The sequence below is a fragment of the Phaethon aethereus genome (assembly GCF_964289735.1).
Source record: "Phaethon aethereus genome assembly, chromosome: 6".
Taxonomy (NCBI): Eukaryota; Metazoa; Chordata; class Aves; order Phaethontiformes; family Phaethontidae; genus Phaethon; species Phaethon aethereus.
The window spans coordinates 24,378,864-24,399,323 of NC_138580.1; the positions used below are offsets into that span (position 1 = coordinate 24,378,864).

General features: G+C 36.1%; 1 protein-coding gene across 2 annotated transcripts in view; it reads right to left on the minus strand.

The window, feature by feature from the left end:
* Positions 1–20,460, minus strand: part of OLA1 (Obg like ATPase 1) — a gene marked incomplete at its 3' end in the record, with an annotated part of 100,771 nt that overhangs the window by 34,327 nt on the left and 45,984 nt on the right. For both annotated transcript variants that reach the window (XM_082001776.1, XM_082001775.1), the window contains exons 4-6: positions 16,887–17,062; positions 4,250–4,330; positions 3,904–4,001 (exon numbers count right to left, since the gene is read on the minus strand). In XM_082001776.1, coding sequence (XP_081857902.1) covers positions 3,904–4,001; positions 4,250–4,330; positions 16,887–17,062 — 355 coding nt within the window. The remainder of the gene's footprint in view (positions 1–3,903; positions 4,002–4,249; positions 4,331–16,886; positions 17,063–20,460) is intronic.

The following is a 20,460-nucleotide window of genomic DNA, read 5'->3' on the forward strand; positions in this document are numbered from 1 at the left end:
AATAACAGATTGCAAGAAGCTGGATGCATATACTGTTTGGTTAATCTGTTCCTATAATCTTCCCTGGACATCTGTTAGTGGCCTGTCAGAAACATGATACCAGAAAAGACAGACTCTTCATCTGACCTGATCATGCCTCTTCTAGCTTGCGAACATTAAAAATGCTATAAAAACTAACAGGGAAAAGGTTATTCATTATGACATATATGCCACCTCTCTAAATACACAGGAGTAGGACACTTCAGGAGAGGTATCCTATCCCATCAACACCCAACTTATTTTTGTTAACAGAATGTCTACCACAACATTTGAGAAACCACCCCTTGAAAAGAATGTTAACATACATTTGGATACTCAACAAGTCTGAATTATATTAGAGAAAACAATTTTCAAAAATCTGTAACGAGTCTCAGACTAGCTATAATGCTATAGATATTAGAAAATCTTCAGCAGCATTATCAGCTCTTTAAATTACAGTCTGTGCATAGGATGAAAAACTAACTTGTTTAGACCCAAGAAGCTAAGTCAAAAGATCCATTTATGCAGCTTTGACACGTACAGTATTCCTGGTGCTCACTGCAAAGATTAAGTCCAAAATACTGAACCGAACAGTATGTTAAACATGGTCCACTACATCTGCTCATTAATTAGCTCAATATATGTCATAATTGGAATCCATATTATAACCCGCTGAAAGCACCCTCTTTAGCAAGACTAAAATGTAAACCTTTAATTAGGCGGAGGGCTGATAAATCTCATGTCCTGGATTTATGCGACATCCTGTGACTAATAAAGCAGTTTTAACTGAAAATTAATAGGCTTATTTAGAATACTTTCATGGTAAAACTCGAATACATGTATACCATGTTAAGGTACTAGATCCACATAAAAACCATTAGGAATTATTAAAAGAAGGGCTCAAGTATTCATTTAGAGCACAGCAATATGTAGTCAGAATGGTTTCAGCGGATTCCCCCATACAACATCATGATTACTGTCATCTGATCGTAACACAAGTGCAACTAACACAGCTGCCATGTCAGCTTCTCTTCAGGGGCTAGGTCTTAATCATAAATCAACCGAATGACTAATTCAACATTGTTAAAACCAGCAAGTAACTGCTTGGAGCCATTCCAGTTTTTACATCTTTCAAAAGGTCAATACACCTACTCAAACACACAATAGTCCTATCTTTCACAGTGTTTTCTTCTTTTCTTGGATTGAAAAATAACATGTTAGCACTTAAATGTAAGTGTGTTTTAACTAACAATTAAAATGTTCATTAATTCTGAATTCTCTCTACCCATAATCAAAAAGCTTCTCCTCTCCTTTGCTGTTTTAAACACTTCTATAGTCGTAAAAGTCTTATGAAAACATTTTACTGCTGAGCATTTCCTGCATTAACTTTACTTTTGTTATAGTAATACTACGAATTAAGCTAAGAAATAAACTTTTTCAAGTTGAATGACTAGTCTAAATGTGGGCTGCATTTCAAATATGAACCACTACTCAAAATAATAACAAAAATCACAAATTAAGTGGCATCTAACAGTAAAATATATCCTAATCATTTACATCTGCTTGCACCAAACAAATGACAAAAGCCTACCGTTAGCATCCTTCATAGAAAACATTTATTCTACTCTTTAAATATAAAAGCTGTGTTGCATAAACAGAGGATTTAAAGCTGTGGCAGAGTGGCTGAATGAAAGAAAATGGCAATCTTTCTGGTTCTAGTAGATGCCTTTCCCTATCACACAATGTTTCCCACTCATAAATACATGACAAATACTTCCTCAATCATTTTTTACGAGCAGGGATGCACAGGGGGTAGTCAATGGCTAGCTTGAGGGAAAATAGGAACAGCAGGAGGCAAAAACTGTACTGAAAATGGCTATGTGGTAAATTCTCTTCTGGAACATCACTCAACTATGCAGGCTTTGATCTTTCAGCTACAATTACACTCACATCCATGAGATCTGGGTATACTTTTAAAAAACTAAATCATTAATTGTAATAGAAACAGTTAAACCATTTCATTACATGACTCCTCGACTCAAACATCTGATTTTTTTTTTTTTTTACAAATTAAAAATTGCAATTTATACAAAGATTTGCTTTCAATTGGGTTTAACTATGTCATCATCACAACTAGTCTCACAAAAAACATGGGGTGACTGGCGACAGCTAAATCACAGACTGGCGTCTCCTAAGTAGTCTGTCTATGATTAGGGTCTGGGAAAATGGTATTTACTGTACAATTAGAGCCAGTGAGCTCTACCTGTAATCATCCAAATACAGGTGTGAGGATTCTGTTTTGGACAGGGAAACCAACTCATTTATTTTCATGTAAACTTCCACATCTCTACTGCTATAGAGAACCTCATGAAACTTCAACATTGGTACGTTGAAAAAAATATCACCTGACAATAACAGAGCAAATATTACTATCCTGATTTTAAATACTTCCTTAGGTAGAACCACTTTTAATGTTTAAATCGTCATACCCAAGAAACATTCAAAGAAGGAACAAACTAATTTAAAATTATAAAATTTGGTCAAATATTAAAAGCTTACATTATTACATTGGTTATCAAGTTTATTCCAAAGTCTATGTTTTGGGCTGAAAGGGTTTGTTGTTGAACAGGTTAAATTTTGTTCTTTAATGCTAACACAAAATGTCTTGGAGTATCAAAAGGACAGTTTTAGTTGCAGTAATTTCACAGAATTTATTCTAATGATTTATTGGAGTTAACCATCTGACATTAATTATTGTTTTGGCTTCCAGTCTATGAATGTTTATTTTTCAGTTTAAAGCCTTCTCACTCTTTGATATCATATGGAAATGAGAATTTTTAATGGAAAATTGAAACCATGTGCATCTAAGTACTTAATGAAGTACAGGGAGAAACAGAGGATGTACTTTAGGAGAATTCAGATATTCCGCTTTAGATACTTTTGATTTGTTTGGATGAGTTACATGCATATATCTGTTCACAAACATACGTTTATACATCTTCAAAGTGTGTCACAAGTACAGTGTTTAAAGATTTGAATACTAAGAAAAGGTTTGTTGTTTAGTTGGGTTTTTTAAACTAGATATACTGCTACAGATTTTTCTTCATTGCATACTATTCTGTTCCCTCATCCACAAACCAAATATTTATTCCATCTAGAGCTACCAGTGACATGCTAAATGCTGTACTTCTCAACAGCGGATTCCCACCATCTGTCTACCACCATGTTAGGACTGGATCTTCATCCAGTTCATTGAATGTCTGATAGATTGATCTTGTAACCATCATGTACTTAAGTCATAATATTGATGTCAGGAATACTTGACTAAAACCTGTGCTGTTCACAGCATTAAAGCCCATCAAAACAGGCCTGTAAACCGTAAGCACAGTGCAAGCAGTGGCAAGGAAGCCAGGCACCCAACTACAAACAGAAGAGTCCTGTTAAAAATGTGCAATTTTGCCACAGTTTGAAAGATTTCTGCACGACACACACAGCTTCAGACCTCTGGCATTCAATTCATTCTTTTGGAATGAAAAAGATGGTGTTCAGACAATCAGCATTATATAACATGATAAAACCATATGTTTATTTAAATCAGTACTTTAAATCAAATCTATTTTCTTCACAGTTAATGGATTCATGTGAAAACGTAAAGAAGGAAAGCGTATTCTTTTCTATTCTGCAACTTTCATTCAGGGTTTTGCCATATGCATTGTACTCAAGCAGCATGTCAAGGGGAGCATAACAAGTAACAAAAGTGCAACATTAGTTTTTATTCCTGTTTTAATTAATATCCTTGGTGATCTTAATGCGCAAAGAATTATTCACCACTGAAAAACATGAAATACAAACAGAAATTGAGATATTTAACCTGAACACACTCACCACTTGTTTTTCTTTCTAATGTAGTCTTTTTCAGAGAGGTTAACCAAGTAGATCATTGGTTTTGAAGTAAAAAACAAATGTTTGTTCAAAACATCAATCTAGAAGTGAAAATACAGGAGGAGAATTTTAAAAACAAGTTATACCAACTTGAGTTAATTTTACGACCATTTTCTTCATGGCAACAGAATTAAAGTGTAATCTAGATCACTGATAAACACAGAATTAGCTGATAAATTTAACATTCAATACACTGTAAATATGAAATCTAAAAAAAACCACTTTAAAAAAAGACAGTAACAGGTAGCAAAATTAGAAGTCAATTCATGGGATAACATTTATTGCCTACCTCTTTATCATTCCAATCATGATAGAAGCGGACAGCTTTTTTTTCGTCTATTACCCATGTCTTGATTTTGCACATTACGTCCTACGCAAGATTAAGAAAAAAAAGTAAAAAACTCAGCTGGATATCAGACCATTCTCTTCCATAAACAAGACGTGTATATATTAAGATTCAAAACACACACACAAATTAAAAATCAGGTAATACCTTTCAAAAACAATTTTTTACTCTGCCAGAAAAATAGAAATTTCTGCTTTAAAAGTCGCTAAAGAGCAGTATCGATTATTAAAGCGATACAAATCCCATAATTAGGAAGTTAAATGCACAATACTCAAGCATCATCTCTCACCACCACAAAAATTAGAGAGCTCATAAAATATATGTAAAAATCAGTACATTTTAGATTGCTTTTCAAACTCCCCAAGATGTGACATTTCAGCATCCAGCGAGAGCCCACGTACAATATAAACATGCCGTTAAGGAAAGGGAATGGGTGGGAAAAAACACAGCAAATAATTTTTTTTTTTTAAATTGTGAGCAAAAGAAATTGAGCCTATTATTGATGATCCACCCTTCAAGAAATTAATTCAAATGACCAAAGCCCTTTTTATTCCGCATTAATTTTTCGCCAACACCTTCTCCCTCCCCCCCAAAATGAAACCTGCCAAAGCCTCCATTACACAATGGCAAGAGCCTTGCACTGGTGACCTCCAACCAGCTGCATTCACTTTCAGAACATCTCTCTCGGCAGGAAATCTAAAGGCCTTTTAGTTAGCAAGCTAGTGTGCATTCAGAAGGAGTAACTGCAGGAAGAGCCCAATGTGCTTTGTTTCTCTGGCCTTTCTTCACAGAAAGATTAATCATCTGTGAAATGGAAACGGCAAACAGCAAGTGACACAAACTGAACCCTTCAAGCCTTTCCTCATCAGTTTTGTGGTCGTGAATCCGAAAGCTGCGTGTGGCACGGTTCTCCTTACAGGCAGGTGTTAATAAAAGGCTCTTGGGTCTGAAAGGTCAAACTCGGCTCTTCTAGGAGTAGTACATTTTAGAGTCGCCTATTTTTTGTTGTAGATAATTTATGATCATGCTTTAAATAGTGAATTTTTTAGGTTATAATTGACACAACTGAGAATTACGATCTTTAAAATACAAGGAAACATTCCCTAAACCGTTGAGCACACAACATTTTTTGCACTTAATGCCATGCAGTTGAAGTACGTTTATAAACAACCACAAATAACATCAGTATTTACTACAGTCTTTTCTAGTCTTGCAGTTGCTTTAGTGAAAAACAAAGAGAAAGCTCTTCTAAATCTTCAGATCCTGATTTGAAACCCTCCAGGAACAGGACTCCCCACAGATTTTAACAAGGAAGGGGCAAGCTAAAACTTTTAATGAAATCTAACATGTTCTGCCTAAGAATAATCACTTTTACTCTCCCATAACTGAATTTCACACATAAATGTTTAAAAGTGGCTAATATAACACCATTTCCTACAAGGAGAAGATCAAAGTGCTATATTACAAATGCATTATGATTAAAAAAGCACTGTGCAGCTTTGCTATTAACTGTTCTTTAAACCCTAAAAGGCTTCCCATAGATCTCACTTGGCACTGCATATACAACCTTTGACAAGTAATGTAGACCATTTTTATTCATTGCCTAAAATTGTAGGCAATTATGTGCGTCACACTGGCCACCTGCAAATTCTGAATGCCTGCTCCAGTTGTCAGAGCAAAAAACTAATGTCGGAGGGGATTAATCTAGGGGGAGAGAGTCCTCTTTAATGGCTCCAGCAGGTGAAATGGCCCAGCTGGTTACTATGATGAGTGGCCAGATCAGCTTATGTAGAGACATGCAACAAGATTACACATAAAGAAGGAAACAGTGGTACCATCTTATCTTTAACCCTATGTGCTTTTTATTCTTTAATTAGTCAGTATAAACAAGATAAGGGAAGCAATTCTACCACGAGATACTTTTCGTTTGAGATCTTTATCCTCAGCTTTTGTTTAGATATATAAAAATCAACAGTCTCCAAGATTCCTGTTCAGCAGTGAAGGAATTCCGATTACACGCTATTTCAGGTTTTAAACTAATTCTGTAGGCACCTACCACGTGGCTTTCGGCATTACGGTTCCCCCCAATAGCAACGCATTATTGCACACAGATTGGAGTCAATAAAAGATTGACAGAAAAAAACATTATAGCACAAGTTATCAAAGCCAATCTGTTAGGCTTAAGCAGCAATGAAATGTTTTTTAATCACACTGGAAGGGTAGCTACACAACGCAGAACCTTCAGAAAATTTCAAGCATCAGTGCAGGAAATAAAGTTTGCTCTTTCTAAAGCCTATCTAAAAGCTTTCTAAAGCACATAATTGCCAATCAGAACTTCTCTTCCACATTCACCTGCTACCTACAGTGACACATCTAAACCCATTTTGGCCCAGACCTAATTTTTCAGAGTTCTCATTTAGGTACCTGACTAGATGCTGTTTGCAACTGTTGTTCTAAAGCAGTAGTTATGCGGCTAACTTCTGCAGGGAACACTGACCAACAGCTGAATATGCTGGGGAGAACCGACAGTTGTATACCTGCGATTTTATTCTCAATTTACAGAGAAGGTGACAAAGTATTGGAAAACTTCCTTTAGATGAAAGGATGGAAACTTAAAAAGCAAATACAGCATTTATGTTTGAAGCTGGTGAGGCAGTAAGACATAGAAAAAACTTGGAAACAATTATTCAAAGTAAAATTTTCTCTGATGGACTATCTGGGCAGTTGCAGCATGCAGAATGTGAGGCAGACAGTCCAGAAACAAAAAAACAAAAGGGACAGATGAACTCAGATTCCCCTGCAGCAACGGCAGTGTCCCATTTAAATGAGATTTAATATGATCCCTTAACAAGAAATCTTTAAATACTAATGACAATATGAAGAAAGGCAACTATTTCCGCATATTTCTTTTTCAGTCAGCTGTCCCAATACTCTGAACAAACACACAAAAAGCAAAAAGCGCATTTTCAGGTTATATCTCATATAGCACCATTTTTAGTTTTATTAATTGCTTCTGTTTAGGCCTGGTGAAAGAGTATGAACTGACCTTCTTATCTTCACTATCATTGTAACAGTTATTTAAACACATTTAATCATTACTCTAGTTAACTCGGAGATGCTTAATAACAGAACACAGAGTAACAATCCACTTTGTTTCATTAGATCTGGCCTCCCCAGTTGCACACTTTGAGGTCAATCTGTTATCAGCAGAATGATCCACTTCTTGTTTGATGAGGGATATTCTTGTTCTGTTTTTCAGCTAGCAACATTATAGCAAACATCCTTTAAAAAGCCACCAAACCCCATCCAAAATCCAACTTACTTACAGCTGTCAAGGCATATGAAATACAGCAAACCTCATGTTTATCAAATACCACTGTTTTAAACATCAGTTCATTTCTGACTATATCCTTGGCAATATATTTAGCACATGTGAATACTTAGTATATTTAGCCATATGCAATACAGTGATTTTAATTTATGTCCTGCTCTCATTTTCCAAAGGTGGCAAGTAGTGAATCCACAAATGCTAAGCAGTACTTCAACAGTAAGTCCCAACAGTATAAAATACTATAATACATTTAAATTGCATTTAGGAGATTTATCAAGACATGCTCATGAGACACTGCTGTGTAGAAAAATGTGCATACATTAATAAACTCTCTGGATGGATGACAGTAATAATGTGTGCCAATGCCAAATTCTTCTTACAGCATGAGGGACTAAACTGAAGCTTGGAAAACTCACTTGCCTACTTGGCACCAGAGAGTTGCGAGTTTTTGTTGTAAATTAGCAGGGCATGTAATTAACTTCCGCAAATTTAATAAAGAAGTAAGCAGTTGTGAGGATTATCACTTCACACTTCAAAGTGCAAGTGAATCCTCTGTGATCCTGCAAGCAGTGCAAAATTCTCCACTACTACAGAGAGTAACTGTGAGTACAGTAGGCTTTTTTCCCCCACCAAGGGAGGTGCTTCTGGGAAACATGGAGAGTCCCTCAGCAGCTCATTCATTCCCTTCTAAACTTCCAAGATACAGTAACAGACCAGCTCCCTGTAAACACTTCAAAAGCAGTTAAATACTTTTTAATAAAATGTTTCAATTGTCCAAAATACTATCATTTTCACTGCTCTGCTCCTCAGAAAAGCTGTAAGGAGTACCTCAAACGTTACCTGTAGCGCTTAGTTAGCGCCTCTCATTTCATACAGGAGTCCAACAGCAGAGTGTATCAATAATGCAGTTAGTAGTCTATAATTAATATATTCAGACTTCCCTAAGGAATCTGGCTCAGTGACGTAAGGTATTTAATTCAAAAAACAGTGTGTACACTCAATGGAGTCAACACCATCTAAACAGTAGTCTCAGAATGTAACTGTAAATAGAAAATCCAATGAGTGTGCTTCTGGTGGCACTGCAAACAAATTATTTGCATTTTACTAGTGATCATCTCTCATCAACAGCCTAAATAAAAGATCACATTAATGACACGGATTCTGAGAATAGCATATTACTAACAATGTGAATCATATGTAGTGACCAGAACTGCTAGACAGATTTAATGAAAGCAAACCATGTGTTTCAATACAATAAATTCAAGTTCATACACTTGTTGGGTGGGGGAAAAGGCAGGGTAGATACAATATTTACCAGGTAGAGGACTTCCCCCTTGCAAGAGTGACCAAGACGACTTGGGGGTTGCAAGCAAATGAACTGTACTGTAACTGAAAGACTAATACAATCTTCGAGTATATAAATAGGTTAATGTCCAAGGTGAATAATTCTACACTTATCTCTGTTGAAATACTGAAAAACTGGAGAAAAATAAGAGGTTTTGAAAATCCTCTTATCCTCTAAGACTCAGTGTGCTTAAATCTTATGCTTTTATTCTTACTGCATTTCATATATGTATAATTAGCAAAAAACTCACGTAGTACAGGTGTTTTCACAGTAGCATACAGAAATCAAATGACTGAAAGTTGAATCTTGATAAATACAGACGAAAGCTGTATCATTTCTAAACAGTAAAGATAATTAATCACTGGCACAGCTTATGCAAGTTACAGTAATTTACCTCTAGCTAGAAAATATTTAAACAGAGGTTAATTTTCTCCCCTAAAAGATACATTTTATTTTAACCACAATTGTGAGAATTAAACTGGGATATGCAAGAGATCAAACTAAATAATAATTAGTAGTCCATCTGGCCTTCAAAATACCTATGATGGTTTCTCAGATACAGATCAAGAACCACGCTATTTGAGGTAAAGAGCACTCATAACTAGTTAAACTGTGCTGCTCCAAAAACAATTTATTGTGCGCACACCAATTTCCTTGTTAACACAAGGCGTTTGGTGTGCACTGTCCCATAGTCCTTTCATTCATGACCTTCCTTGGAAATCTTTTCAGTTCTACTTAGCATAGCCTCAGCTCTCTACTTTTCCTGGAGGTTTTCTGGCAACTTAAAAGAGTGAGGCTGCAGTGACATAAGTAACAATTTATTGATTAGAAACAGTGGTATTTTTAAAGGACAATTAAGACAAATTTTGCAATTTAAAAAAAGGCTGGATCATGTTTTTGAATTGTGTTAAGTGCTTAAATAAGCTGTAGCAGCTGGGTGCAAGAAAGAGAGAAGTCAGGTACTGCATCAACTGCAGTGACAATGAGCTCCTCTGTGATATAAAACAATAGCTAATCTCTTACAATTCCCTTGCTCACTGACTTTAACAAAAATACAATGGGAGAAGTAATGGATTTAGGACAAGTGTATTACCCTTTCTTCTCTTCAATATCTTCTAACAGAGCCAGTACAATCTGTACATGATAGAAGATTTAGTCAGAGCTAGATGCCAATAACGTTTATGAACCACAGCAAGTACTTTCACCCAAAACATACTACAAGCATTCCAGGCAATGTAATTCATGTCAATAATCCCCATACTCTCCTGTGTGGGTCATCCTTGGGGGTTCAAAGGTATTAGCCATAAAATGATACATTCACTTATAGCTTCTCAAAGAAAAAAAGCAGGCAAGAATACAGAAAACAGTCTGTTTATAAGTGATCCTTTCTAGCTGGTCAGAAATTCAGAACTGAGAAATTGCACTGAAAAGTAAAATGAAACATCTTCCACAGAGTTCCACTAAACTTTTCTTACCACATTAGTCTACAAATGCTTATTTCCAAAAAAATCCATGCATGTGCTCTAGATGTGAATTATACCAAGTGAAAAAGTGTCGTTTTCAGAATACAACTATTAATATAATGGAGTTATTTTGGTGCATGTATATACTATTTTAAAGTTACACCATGGCTTGGATCAAGACATACCCAAACATTATTTACAAAAGTAATTATTTTAAGCCACTGTTCAGATTTACACAGGAAAGATCAGCCTTGACAGAAAGTATTTAAGCATTGACTTCTCTCTGTCTACTGATAATACCAAAAGAAATACAAACGTGTATTTACACATTATGTACTTTTAAGGAAGGCTTTACTACCAATTAATTCACAAACATCTGCCATGAATATTTTCCTGTTACATTCAAAATGTTCTCCAGAATGAACTTTAATTTCCTCTAAATACCACATTAAGCACAGTAAATGGTCCACTAAAGATTTTAGGCATAATTATATGCATTAAGAATATAAATATTTTCTCGATTCCCTGTGATTTAACATTTAAGTTATTAATTGTAACAGCCATTGGGAGAAAGTATGTCAACAGTGTACATGTACGCTACTCCTTTCCTTCCATCTCCAGTGGAACAAACTGGCCTCTCAAACTCTCCTCACAAAAGGAGACCAAAGCAACTGGAAAAAAAAAAAAAAAACAAAACAAAACACAACCCCCCCCCCCAAAATCAATTTATCACTGTATTCATCTTCAACTTGGAACAAAAGAAAGGTGAAAATTCCCAACTGACATCATCAGTTAGAGGAAATAAGAGTTCATCCATCCGTGAGAAGTCTGGCAAGCGCTTGCAGCACGAGGTCAGCAAATTCTGCTCGGCCCCATCCCATTCATCAGAATACTGCAGGAAGGAAAGATTTTCACCCTGTTTTCACCTAGTACAAACTGGTAACGAGAAGAAACTTGAATCTACCAGCACTCTGCTGTTTGTGACGTATCTCCTACACCATATCGGTAATTTTAAATGAACAAAAAAAACCCCATCTTTCAAATACTTACTGTATTACCAGGACAGGATGAAGACTTTAAATGGAAGGGCGGAAGAAGGAAGAAGGGATTAAAGCTACTTAAAACATCATTAGGAAGATTTTGCTTTACTCCTCATAGTATATATATGCTGACAGATGCCTATGGATCACCCACTGCAGTAACAAAACAAAGCTTGATGCCTTTCTTGTAAGTTAAATATACACAAGATGGTTCAGGTACCATCACATTAAAAAGACGTCTCTAACTGTTCTTTTCATAATCTCAATTACTTTTGCTCTTACAAAATGTCCTTGATCTGAAAAACTAATCTTATTTTTAAATTGACAGACTTTAACAATGGAATTTAGGTATCTCACAGGACTTGTAAAAGCACCCCTTTCAACTGAAAACTGCAAGTTCAAATGCAGTGAACATTGATCCTGACCTACTGTAAAAGCCACCTTTCAACTGAAAATTGGAAGCTCAAACACTGCAGACATTGATACTGACCTAAAGATTTTGTCTTCGTATCACTAACATCAATAATCTGTGTGAACTCAACTATAAACAACATTCTTGTGGTCAGATACTTAAATCACAATACCATTACCACTAAGAATTATTCTGTGCTGGAATTCAAGATTTGGTGCACTAACAAAGGGCTGAAGGAATAGCTATCTACTGCAGAGGGTCAATCTCTAGAATTGACTAGAATTGAATCATGTGGGAAGGGTAATGGAAGAGAATCCCGCAATAATGTTCACTTAACTATGTTATATTGTATTAACTTGAAGACTTCTGTCTCCAGGACTGAAAATCCCATAAATTAAAAAATATATTTTTTTTAAAACAAGTTTTAAAATTTGTGCATTCTGATCTGTAAATGTGTATGTATTTGAATTTTACTTCGAAATCTCCTGCTACCCAAAATGACACGTGATTAATAAGCTAATAACAAAGTTTAACTCAATATCTTTTTCATGTCTCTGCAGATACCAGCACCAGACCAATTTAAAATATAAATCAAAATTACTCTGATTGCTTTCTGAAATTATATTCGCACTGTTTCAATACATGCAAATAACAGGGGTATTTTTGTTCTATAATCTCTTTAGAAGGTGGTAGCCAGAATAATATTTAAAGGTATACTGATTCTGAAAGAATAGTACCCTTAGTAAAAGCAGACAGTCGTTTCTAAGAAGCCAGTGAGAACACTTGCAAAGCAGACAAAAATATACGTGTAAAGGAAGCTATTCCAAGCCTATGTCAACGTTAGGTGTTGCTGATCTTGGACCACATTGTGTCATTGATTTTTAAGTAGAACTTGAAAATTATTTCATTGATGGCTTGTTAACAACAGTTGGCTCTTTTATTTCTGGTGACAGGGGATTGAGAAATCAATTCTCCGAGAGACAGCACAAATAGTTAACACTGTATTCAACTGCAAAGCCAGGTCACTGCACAAAGGTAAGCTTACCAACTGTATGCAATGTGGGCTTACGAGAAGGAAAAATGAAAATTAACAAGTTAGAACACAGGTGCGAGAAGGCGGGCAATCAAATATAAATCTCAGATTTAAGAACTTTTGGCTGATACGGATTGACAATTTTCTTTTTTTCTCCTCCTAAATCTTTTGGAGATTTCAGACTATCAAGTTACAGTTGTGGAGGCTTACTGATAAAGAAAATCCTCTAAAGCAGACAGTTCATATTTACAAAATAAGAAGAATGACTCCTACTTTCAATTAGGTTCCATGAAACACACAGTGAAATCCCCTTCGATGCTAACAATAAGTTTATCCAGGTCACACGGAGATTACAGCCTCTCTGAAATCAGTAACTTTTCCTTAGCTTTGATATTAAGGTTACTTGTTACATTTAGCAAACTACCAAAGGAAAAACATACTTGACTAAGATCAATATTACTTCTTTTCTTTCCTTGCCTGCTTCTTCTTCTTTCCCTAACCTTATATAATGCTCTTCCTCAATAGATCTCAATGTGCTCTCAAAAAAAATGGAAAGAAACAAAAAATGCAATTCAAGGGCTAGATGTTTTTGTTCAGCTGGGAAAGGTCTGAAAGTGATATAGGTAAGAAAGCTTGCAATATTTTTATCTGAATGGCAATATCTTTATCTGAATGAACCACAGAATTTTCACAACTCCCAAACAGTTAAAACTGTTAAGAAATTCTCAAGGATCTTTACCTTAAATTACTCCCAACAGAATGGGAAAAGGAAAACAATGAAAAGAGAGAGACTAAAATTTTAACATTGTGCCTTAAAAACAAGAAACAAAACCAAAACAACCTACAAATACCAAGTTTTTTCCCCTGTAAACTCATAGTTTTCCTGAAAGGGAAGATGACTGGGAATCCTCAGACCACATACAAGAGTCCTTTGTTGCACACCTCTGCTATGGAAAGAACAGACTATTAGCAATGGCTATGTATTATAGTGGTAAATAAAAAGGCAAATCCTGAGAACTTCTCTCTCAGCCCCTTTCTCCTGCCTACCTCTCCACACCTCCCCCTTCTTTCTTTTTAGGACAATCTGTTTGAAAGAAGTATTAATTCCAGACTATCCTGTCTCTTAATGACTCTTCTGCCCTGGAAAAAGAAAGCCTTGAACAGTAGCCACAAGCTGCATGGAAACAACCTCACAAATTGTGGTGGACAGGGAACTCTCTCTGTGCCCAACAAGCTAACTGCAAAATGTAACAAATTTGGGAAGTTCAGAATGACCAAACAGCCAAAATACACTCCTAACATTTGGTTACTGCTTTAGGAAGGCATAATCTTTAACTGTTTTTTTCACCAATTCCATATGCGTCTAGGAAGGTAACCATAAGTCATTTACCGCACAGTCAGTCACACAGTATACTATCTAAATGGTCCAACCATAGGCCTTCTCTACAACGCAAAACGTTAAAGGAGAAGAGGCAAAGCAAGCTGTACAGGAATGCCTCACAACCCAATGGCTGAACATTTAAATAAACCCATCTAGTGTCTGGAAAAGCCCAAGAATGGCTGTTACAATCTTAAAACTACACAAATCTATTTGTAGGAGCTGTATAACCAGGCCTAAGGATTGATTTACCAGGAAAAGAAAAGTAACCAGCCAGAGTTTTCACAGGCCTTTATCATTAAAAAAAAGTCCTTTTACTAAGGTCTACCACTTGAACTTATAATTCAAGCATACAAGTCAAAGGAAGACAAGCACGAAGGTCCAAGATCAGCGAGACTCACAGACATGATGCCCCACAGTGCTTCCCTGAAGGGATTCCCTAGTGACTGTATGTCCTACGTGCAACCTTTGTCTTAAGGGGATCATTAATTTGTGCCTCTCCTCTCTGTTCAGCTACCTCTTTCCATGAAACAAGGGAATTTAATGCCTTTGAAACCTCTATTGTTGTTGACAAACTCAGCTGAGACTGGTCAAGTGTTTTCTGTTCATAAAGAAAGGATTAAAAAACTCAAGGAATGATGAGAAGCGTAAGTTTCAAACACAACATGACAAAGTCATTTTGAAGGGTAAACTACAGATGAAGTAACAGTTAGGAGACTGAAAGAAGAAGCAAAGAGAAGGATGAGAAACCGAAGCTGAGTAAGACAGATTAATAATGCAGATTTTAGAGTTTTAACTAATTCAAATTGCATTTCTAGATTTTATTTTTTTATGTACTTTCTTCCTGGATTTGAGAATAATCTGACATTTTCTGTTTTCAAACACATACCAACTTCCTGCAGTTATAAAATGAGTAAGAACAGCTCTGTCATACAACAGAAACTGTACCTACCACTCATTAACCCATCAGTTACATGATGATATTAAGAATTTTATTGAAAACACACTTCACTTATGTGTCTCTGCAATCACAAAAAAGTTCTGACTTCTTTCTTAGTGCAGGAAGAACACAGAATATATCAAACAAAGCACCCAGAGAGGTACACTCAAAAACTGGACAAGAACATCTCTGTCATGAGGAGTCGAGCAAAGCCGTTTCCAAAGACAGCCACACAAGATAGTAAGCAGTAAGAGCTCAAGACGGGGGCAGAACAGCATCATAACACTCCTCATTTTCATCACCTCATACTAATGTAAAATTTAGCCTTAGGGTGAACTTTGAATGCATTATGGACAGGATTTTTGCTTGCCCCTTCCTTTCAGACGAATTAAAAGGTTAAAGACAGTGTGGAGGCTATTTGAAAGTGTCGGCAGAAGCTGCACTGTTCCTCCAAGCAGGTGCAACCTTTCATAAAAGAGAAAAACACTGCCCACGTACCCAAGGCTGGGTTGACTCATATCAAGTAAGACCTTAAATGAAGCATACCTGCTTCTCTCTCTCTGGGCTTACAGGAAAGCCTTCAAATCATCCAACAATAGCTATTTTTTCTGTCTTAGACAAATCAGGAAATAAAATACTTTAAGACAGAAGAAGACTAGTTCTTCACCAACAGAAGCTACCGAAGAGGTATTTTTTAACACTGCACCATGAACATTTTGCAGAGGGATGTTCACTTGCAGTTCCTATTCACTTCCAAACACTAGGTAGGGCCAACAAATTTCACTACACTTCAATGCTGATAAACTAGAAACCTGCCCTGATATGACAATGTTTCTCTTACTACTTGCTAGCTAAAACAACATGGGAGAAAACAGTATTTTTGCTACTTAACAATTAAGTATAAATAGTCTACTTCCACACTGATATACTGCTGTAGTAATTAGAGAATGCACTTCATATACCACCTGAAATATTTATAGAACATTAATGAAATAAAGAAAAATTAATAACTAGACTACTGGCAAAGTGTAGCAGACTCAAAAGTCAAGTGGTAGTAAAACAATAATTTACACAAATATATTTGAAGTTGATAATTATGATATATTTCTGATTTACATGCAAACACCACTACTACCCTGTGATAACTGAGCTCATTTAAGCAGCTTTCCACAACAACATTCTAAAATTAATTTCAACTAGCAGTCTTTATTTGACATGCAACCACACCAAGAAAATATATTCACTTGGTCGCCACAGGAATAGTAGTATTAACATCAGACTAGAACTTAACAGCAAGAATAATTCCAAAGTGAGTGCTGGACTTTGAATTACAACTAAACACTGATATAAGTTTGACAAAGCATTGGCAATTCTCATATAAAGCTGTGTCAGCAAGAAAGTAACAGTTAGATTTTTAAAATTACAGTTAGCTTCATCAGTGAAATCTTACAGTCAAAGCAAATAATTCATTCTAATAATTCTTGAACTCAATAATAATTACTTTAAAATACACATTAAAAAAGTAGTAGTGTTTCTTATTATACATGTGGGAGATCAATAACAAAACCCAACAATACAAAAATTCCAGTTCAATACATAAAGTACTTAATGACCTACTTTTATAGGTCATGTACTTACATATTCAGGTTTTAATTTCTTGTCTCCTCCTCTCACAGCTACTTTTTCAAGCTTGTCTATACTCTGCATGATCAGCTCCTCATCTTTAAGTCTAAGTTCCTCATGAATTATTTCAATGTCACGAACAGGATCAACACTTCCTTCAACATGAGTGATGTCATCATCTTCAAATGCTCCTAAAACAAAAGAACACTTAAATTACATATTAAGCTAAAAAGCCAAGAAATATATTAACTATCAAAAGTCACAAGAGTTTGAGATGAAAAAGTAAAGTCAGCAGATCAGTCATACTGCCTCTCTACAAGTGTCACCTGTAATATTTTATATCATACTGTTTTAGTCTGATTTACATTTTCAACTCCAGAATCCAAAGCTTTGTAGAGATACATACAAAGCATAGCGCTTTGCCATTTCAGGAGAGCACTAAACACATCTTTAAGAGTTTCTTTAAATAGGAACAGGCTAGAGCACTTTCCTGAAAATAGGTACCAATGTATTTAGCAGCATCTAACCTAGCAGTAGCAAACACAGTAGCTAAACTGAACATCGCAGAACATTTTAATACACACAGTGATGACTGAAAGACTCATGGAAAGAAAACCTTACAAATCACCCTGGCAGCCCTCACTGGCTGATCAATTTTATGCATTAAGGAAAAAAGAAGTTCTAAACAAAGAATTCTGAAGTTCTGAATGACTCTTAGTGTTTCCAAGGGAAACAGGGCTTAGAAAAAAAGGCCTGAAATCATCTGGCAGACCTCGTCCCTGTTTCAATCTACTTTATCACTGTGGTTCTGACGGTGATTAGATAATGAACCACTCAGACACACAATTTACACAGCAGCTAATTTCATCGGCCTGATTTGAGGGTATGGTTTTTAGGGGGCCATCAAAGAAGCAGATGAAGGTGCATTTGTCATATATGAGTGACAACCATTCACACTATCTGAACAAAATGGTGCTGGCCCTTGTTAGAAACACATGTTATTATCACATATTTAAAGTGCAGTTGAAGCCATAATTTCAAATTGCCAACTGGAAACATAAGGGTAAAACAACCAGATATTACTGAAGCATGTGTGCTGACTTCATGCCCTTCTGAAGACAATCTGGCAACATAATTCAACCCAGATTTAAATTATCAGATAAGCATCATTACAAAAAAACTCACCCCCCAAAAAATCAACACATTTTAAAAATAAAAATATTAACCATTAAAAACAGTTTATTACTTATTCATGGATCCATTTTCAGAATATTTGCATGCCTATCCTGTAACATTAAAGACATGCCTGAGAAATCAACCATGAAAATAGAGTTATTTTAATATTACCAATATGAAAATCAACTTGTTTTTTTACAGAGGAGAAAAACCTCAAAGCATTTCTTGTATTTAGTACAAGATAGGAAACAGGGTAAACTACAAACAGTTCCTTAACTGACAGGCAGAAAGTTCTTAAAACTTCATCTTGTCTTTTAACTTACTGTTAAACAGTGGTTTTAGCAATAAAGATCCTACATCAAAACACATGGTACACAGGTTTAAAATGGTATTGATAGTCAAATACCATAATCATTTTAACATACATTTATGAAAAGTCTTTAAAACAGTGGATACCAGAAGTTCTCTCCTCTCCCATCAGCTGTCTCTCTCCAAAGATCATCAATGAGCTCCCTTGGTATAAGGAAAATCAGCTCAGTGATAAGTGAACCCTGGTGGCGGCCGTGACAGGAGAACAGGCTGCTCTGTCAGATGGAAACTCACTACACTAACCCAAACCAACGCCGGGCAATTAAGGAAGAGATACTGTAGCCTTTGCCTTCCATAACTCGGTATCTGTGCACCTGTCTCAATAGGACATGGGCTGTTCACAGGAACAAATACTAGAAAGCATAATTCAATAGCTCTGTTCTGATTTACAAGGAAAATACTGGGGGGGGGAAGTAGGAAGGAAGATGTCACCATACAGATCTACCTGCCCAGCCTTCTCAACAGAAGAGTAGTATTTATGCAGCTAAAAAGAGACATTTCTCTTTCTTCCTTGTATTAAGAAAAAAGTGTCCGTTACCATGTAAGTAACACATTCTCAAGTTGTTTACATCTTCCTTCTGCATTTGGTGTCCATGGGTTTAAAAACCAACAAAAACTTCCACACTGTTAAAGCTAAGAGAAAAGCTCCAGGACTATAAAGATCTCTCATTTAGAACATCAAAATAAAAAACAAACTAAACAGCTTGTTTTTGTCTTAAGGAAGAATGACATTTTTCTGAAACAGCAAGTGTAAGGTGAATTAGTCAGTAATAACAAAACACCGCCGATATGTGCATTATATTTGTCCATTTTCTTCAACAACAGTAAAATACTTCTCCAGCAATTATCTTAATTTCTCCACATCTTCCCATTCCTTTTTACAAAAAAAATCCAGTTCTTCATTCATCCCAGCCCAATTAATTTAGTATAATTCCATCCCTATAAAACCGAATCTATACATTTCGCCTTCGCTCTCTTCTCAGTCCGCTAAATGCTTTAACGCGTGGATACTTCAACATTCTGCCAGAGTTTTCTTCAAGTCTCCTGCTCCTCTCAGCCATCCTCATGCCTGTGTCAGCAGCCATCCTGTAGCTCATTTAGGCAGCATCACTGATGAGACCCACAACTGGCAACAGGCAGTTGCTTGATCAGGTAAGAGCCCCTCTGTGGAGCTGATGATTTCAGTTTAAGGAAACAATTTAGCCTTCTCTCCTCCTCACCCTTCTCAGAGAAGAAAGGGACACTAGTTGCATATTCCATTAAAGCACTGGACTTAGAAGTTAAGTTTTCAATTCTACATTTAGAGGAAAACTGCATTTTCCTAACTTGGTAGGTTTTCTCCTTTCCAACAGGTGTGCTGACAAAGGTCATACAATTCCCTTCTAAATAGACAGGAAATCAACTCAATCACGGCAGATTTTTTTTCTTCTTAAGTTAAGTGTTCCTCATAAGAGGAGAGACATTTAAATATCTTCTCATTGAGACAGCCACAGTCCATAGGGAAGATTTTGTATACACAAATGGCCAAACTGGCGTTAATGTCCAGATTTTGGAATAAACTGAGAGACTTCTTGATAAGCAACAGCCATTGAGCTGTAGTTGTGACTCTCTTGTTCATGGTTTGTCAATGCCAACTTGTCATCAGCCTAAAACAGATCAGCCTCTGACTGACAGCCTAGCCAGAATCGAGACAATGGGATACTCAAGGAAGAAGGAAAGGAGAAGGGAGAGAGACACTGCTATGATGAAAAATCCTTAGTTATAACTTCTTCTCAATATCCATGTGGGATGTATCTTGGGCAATCCGTTATGCCAGCCTCAAGCCTACTTTGGAATGATGGTCTAGCACAAATCACACTGAGCATTGTAGGGAATTCAATTCTGGTCTGGAGAGCTGAAAGCAGACTTAGCAAGCAAGAACTGGTGGCAACCTTAGGATTTAGGCTCTATGTGAGAGATGAGATCTCTTGGAAAAAGTACAACGGTGAGAAATTAACAAAGTTCAACTATTAGAATAATGTTTTACCCAGTCCATGGTTTAAAA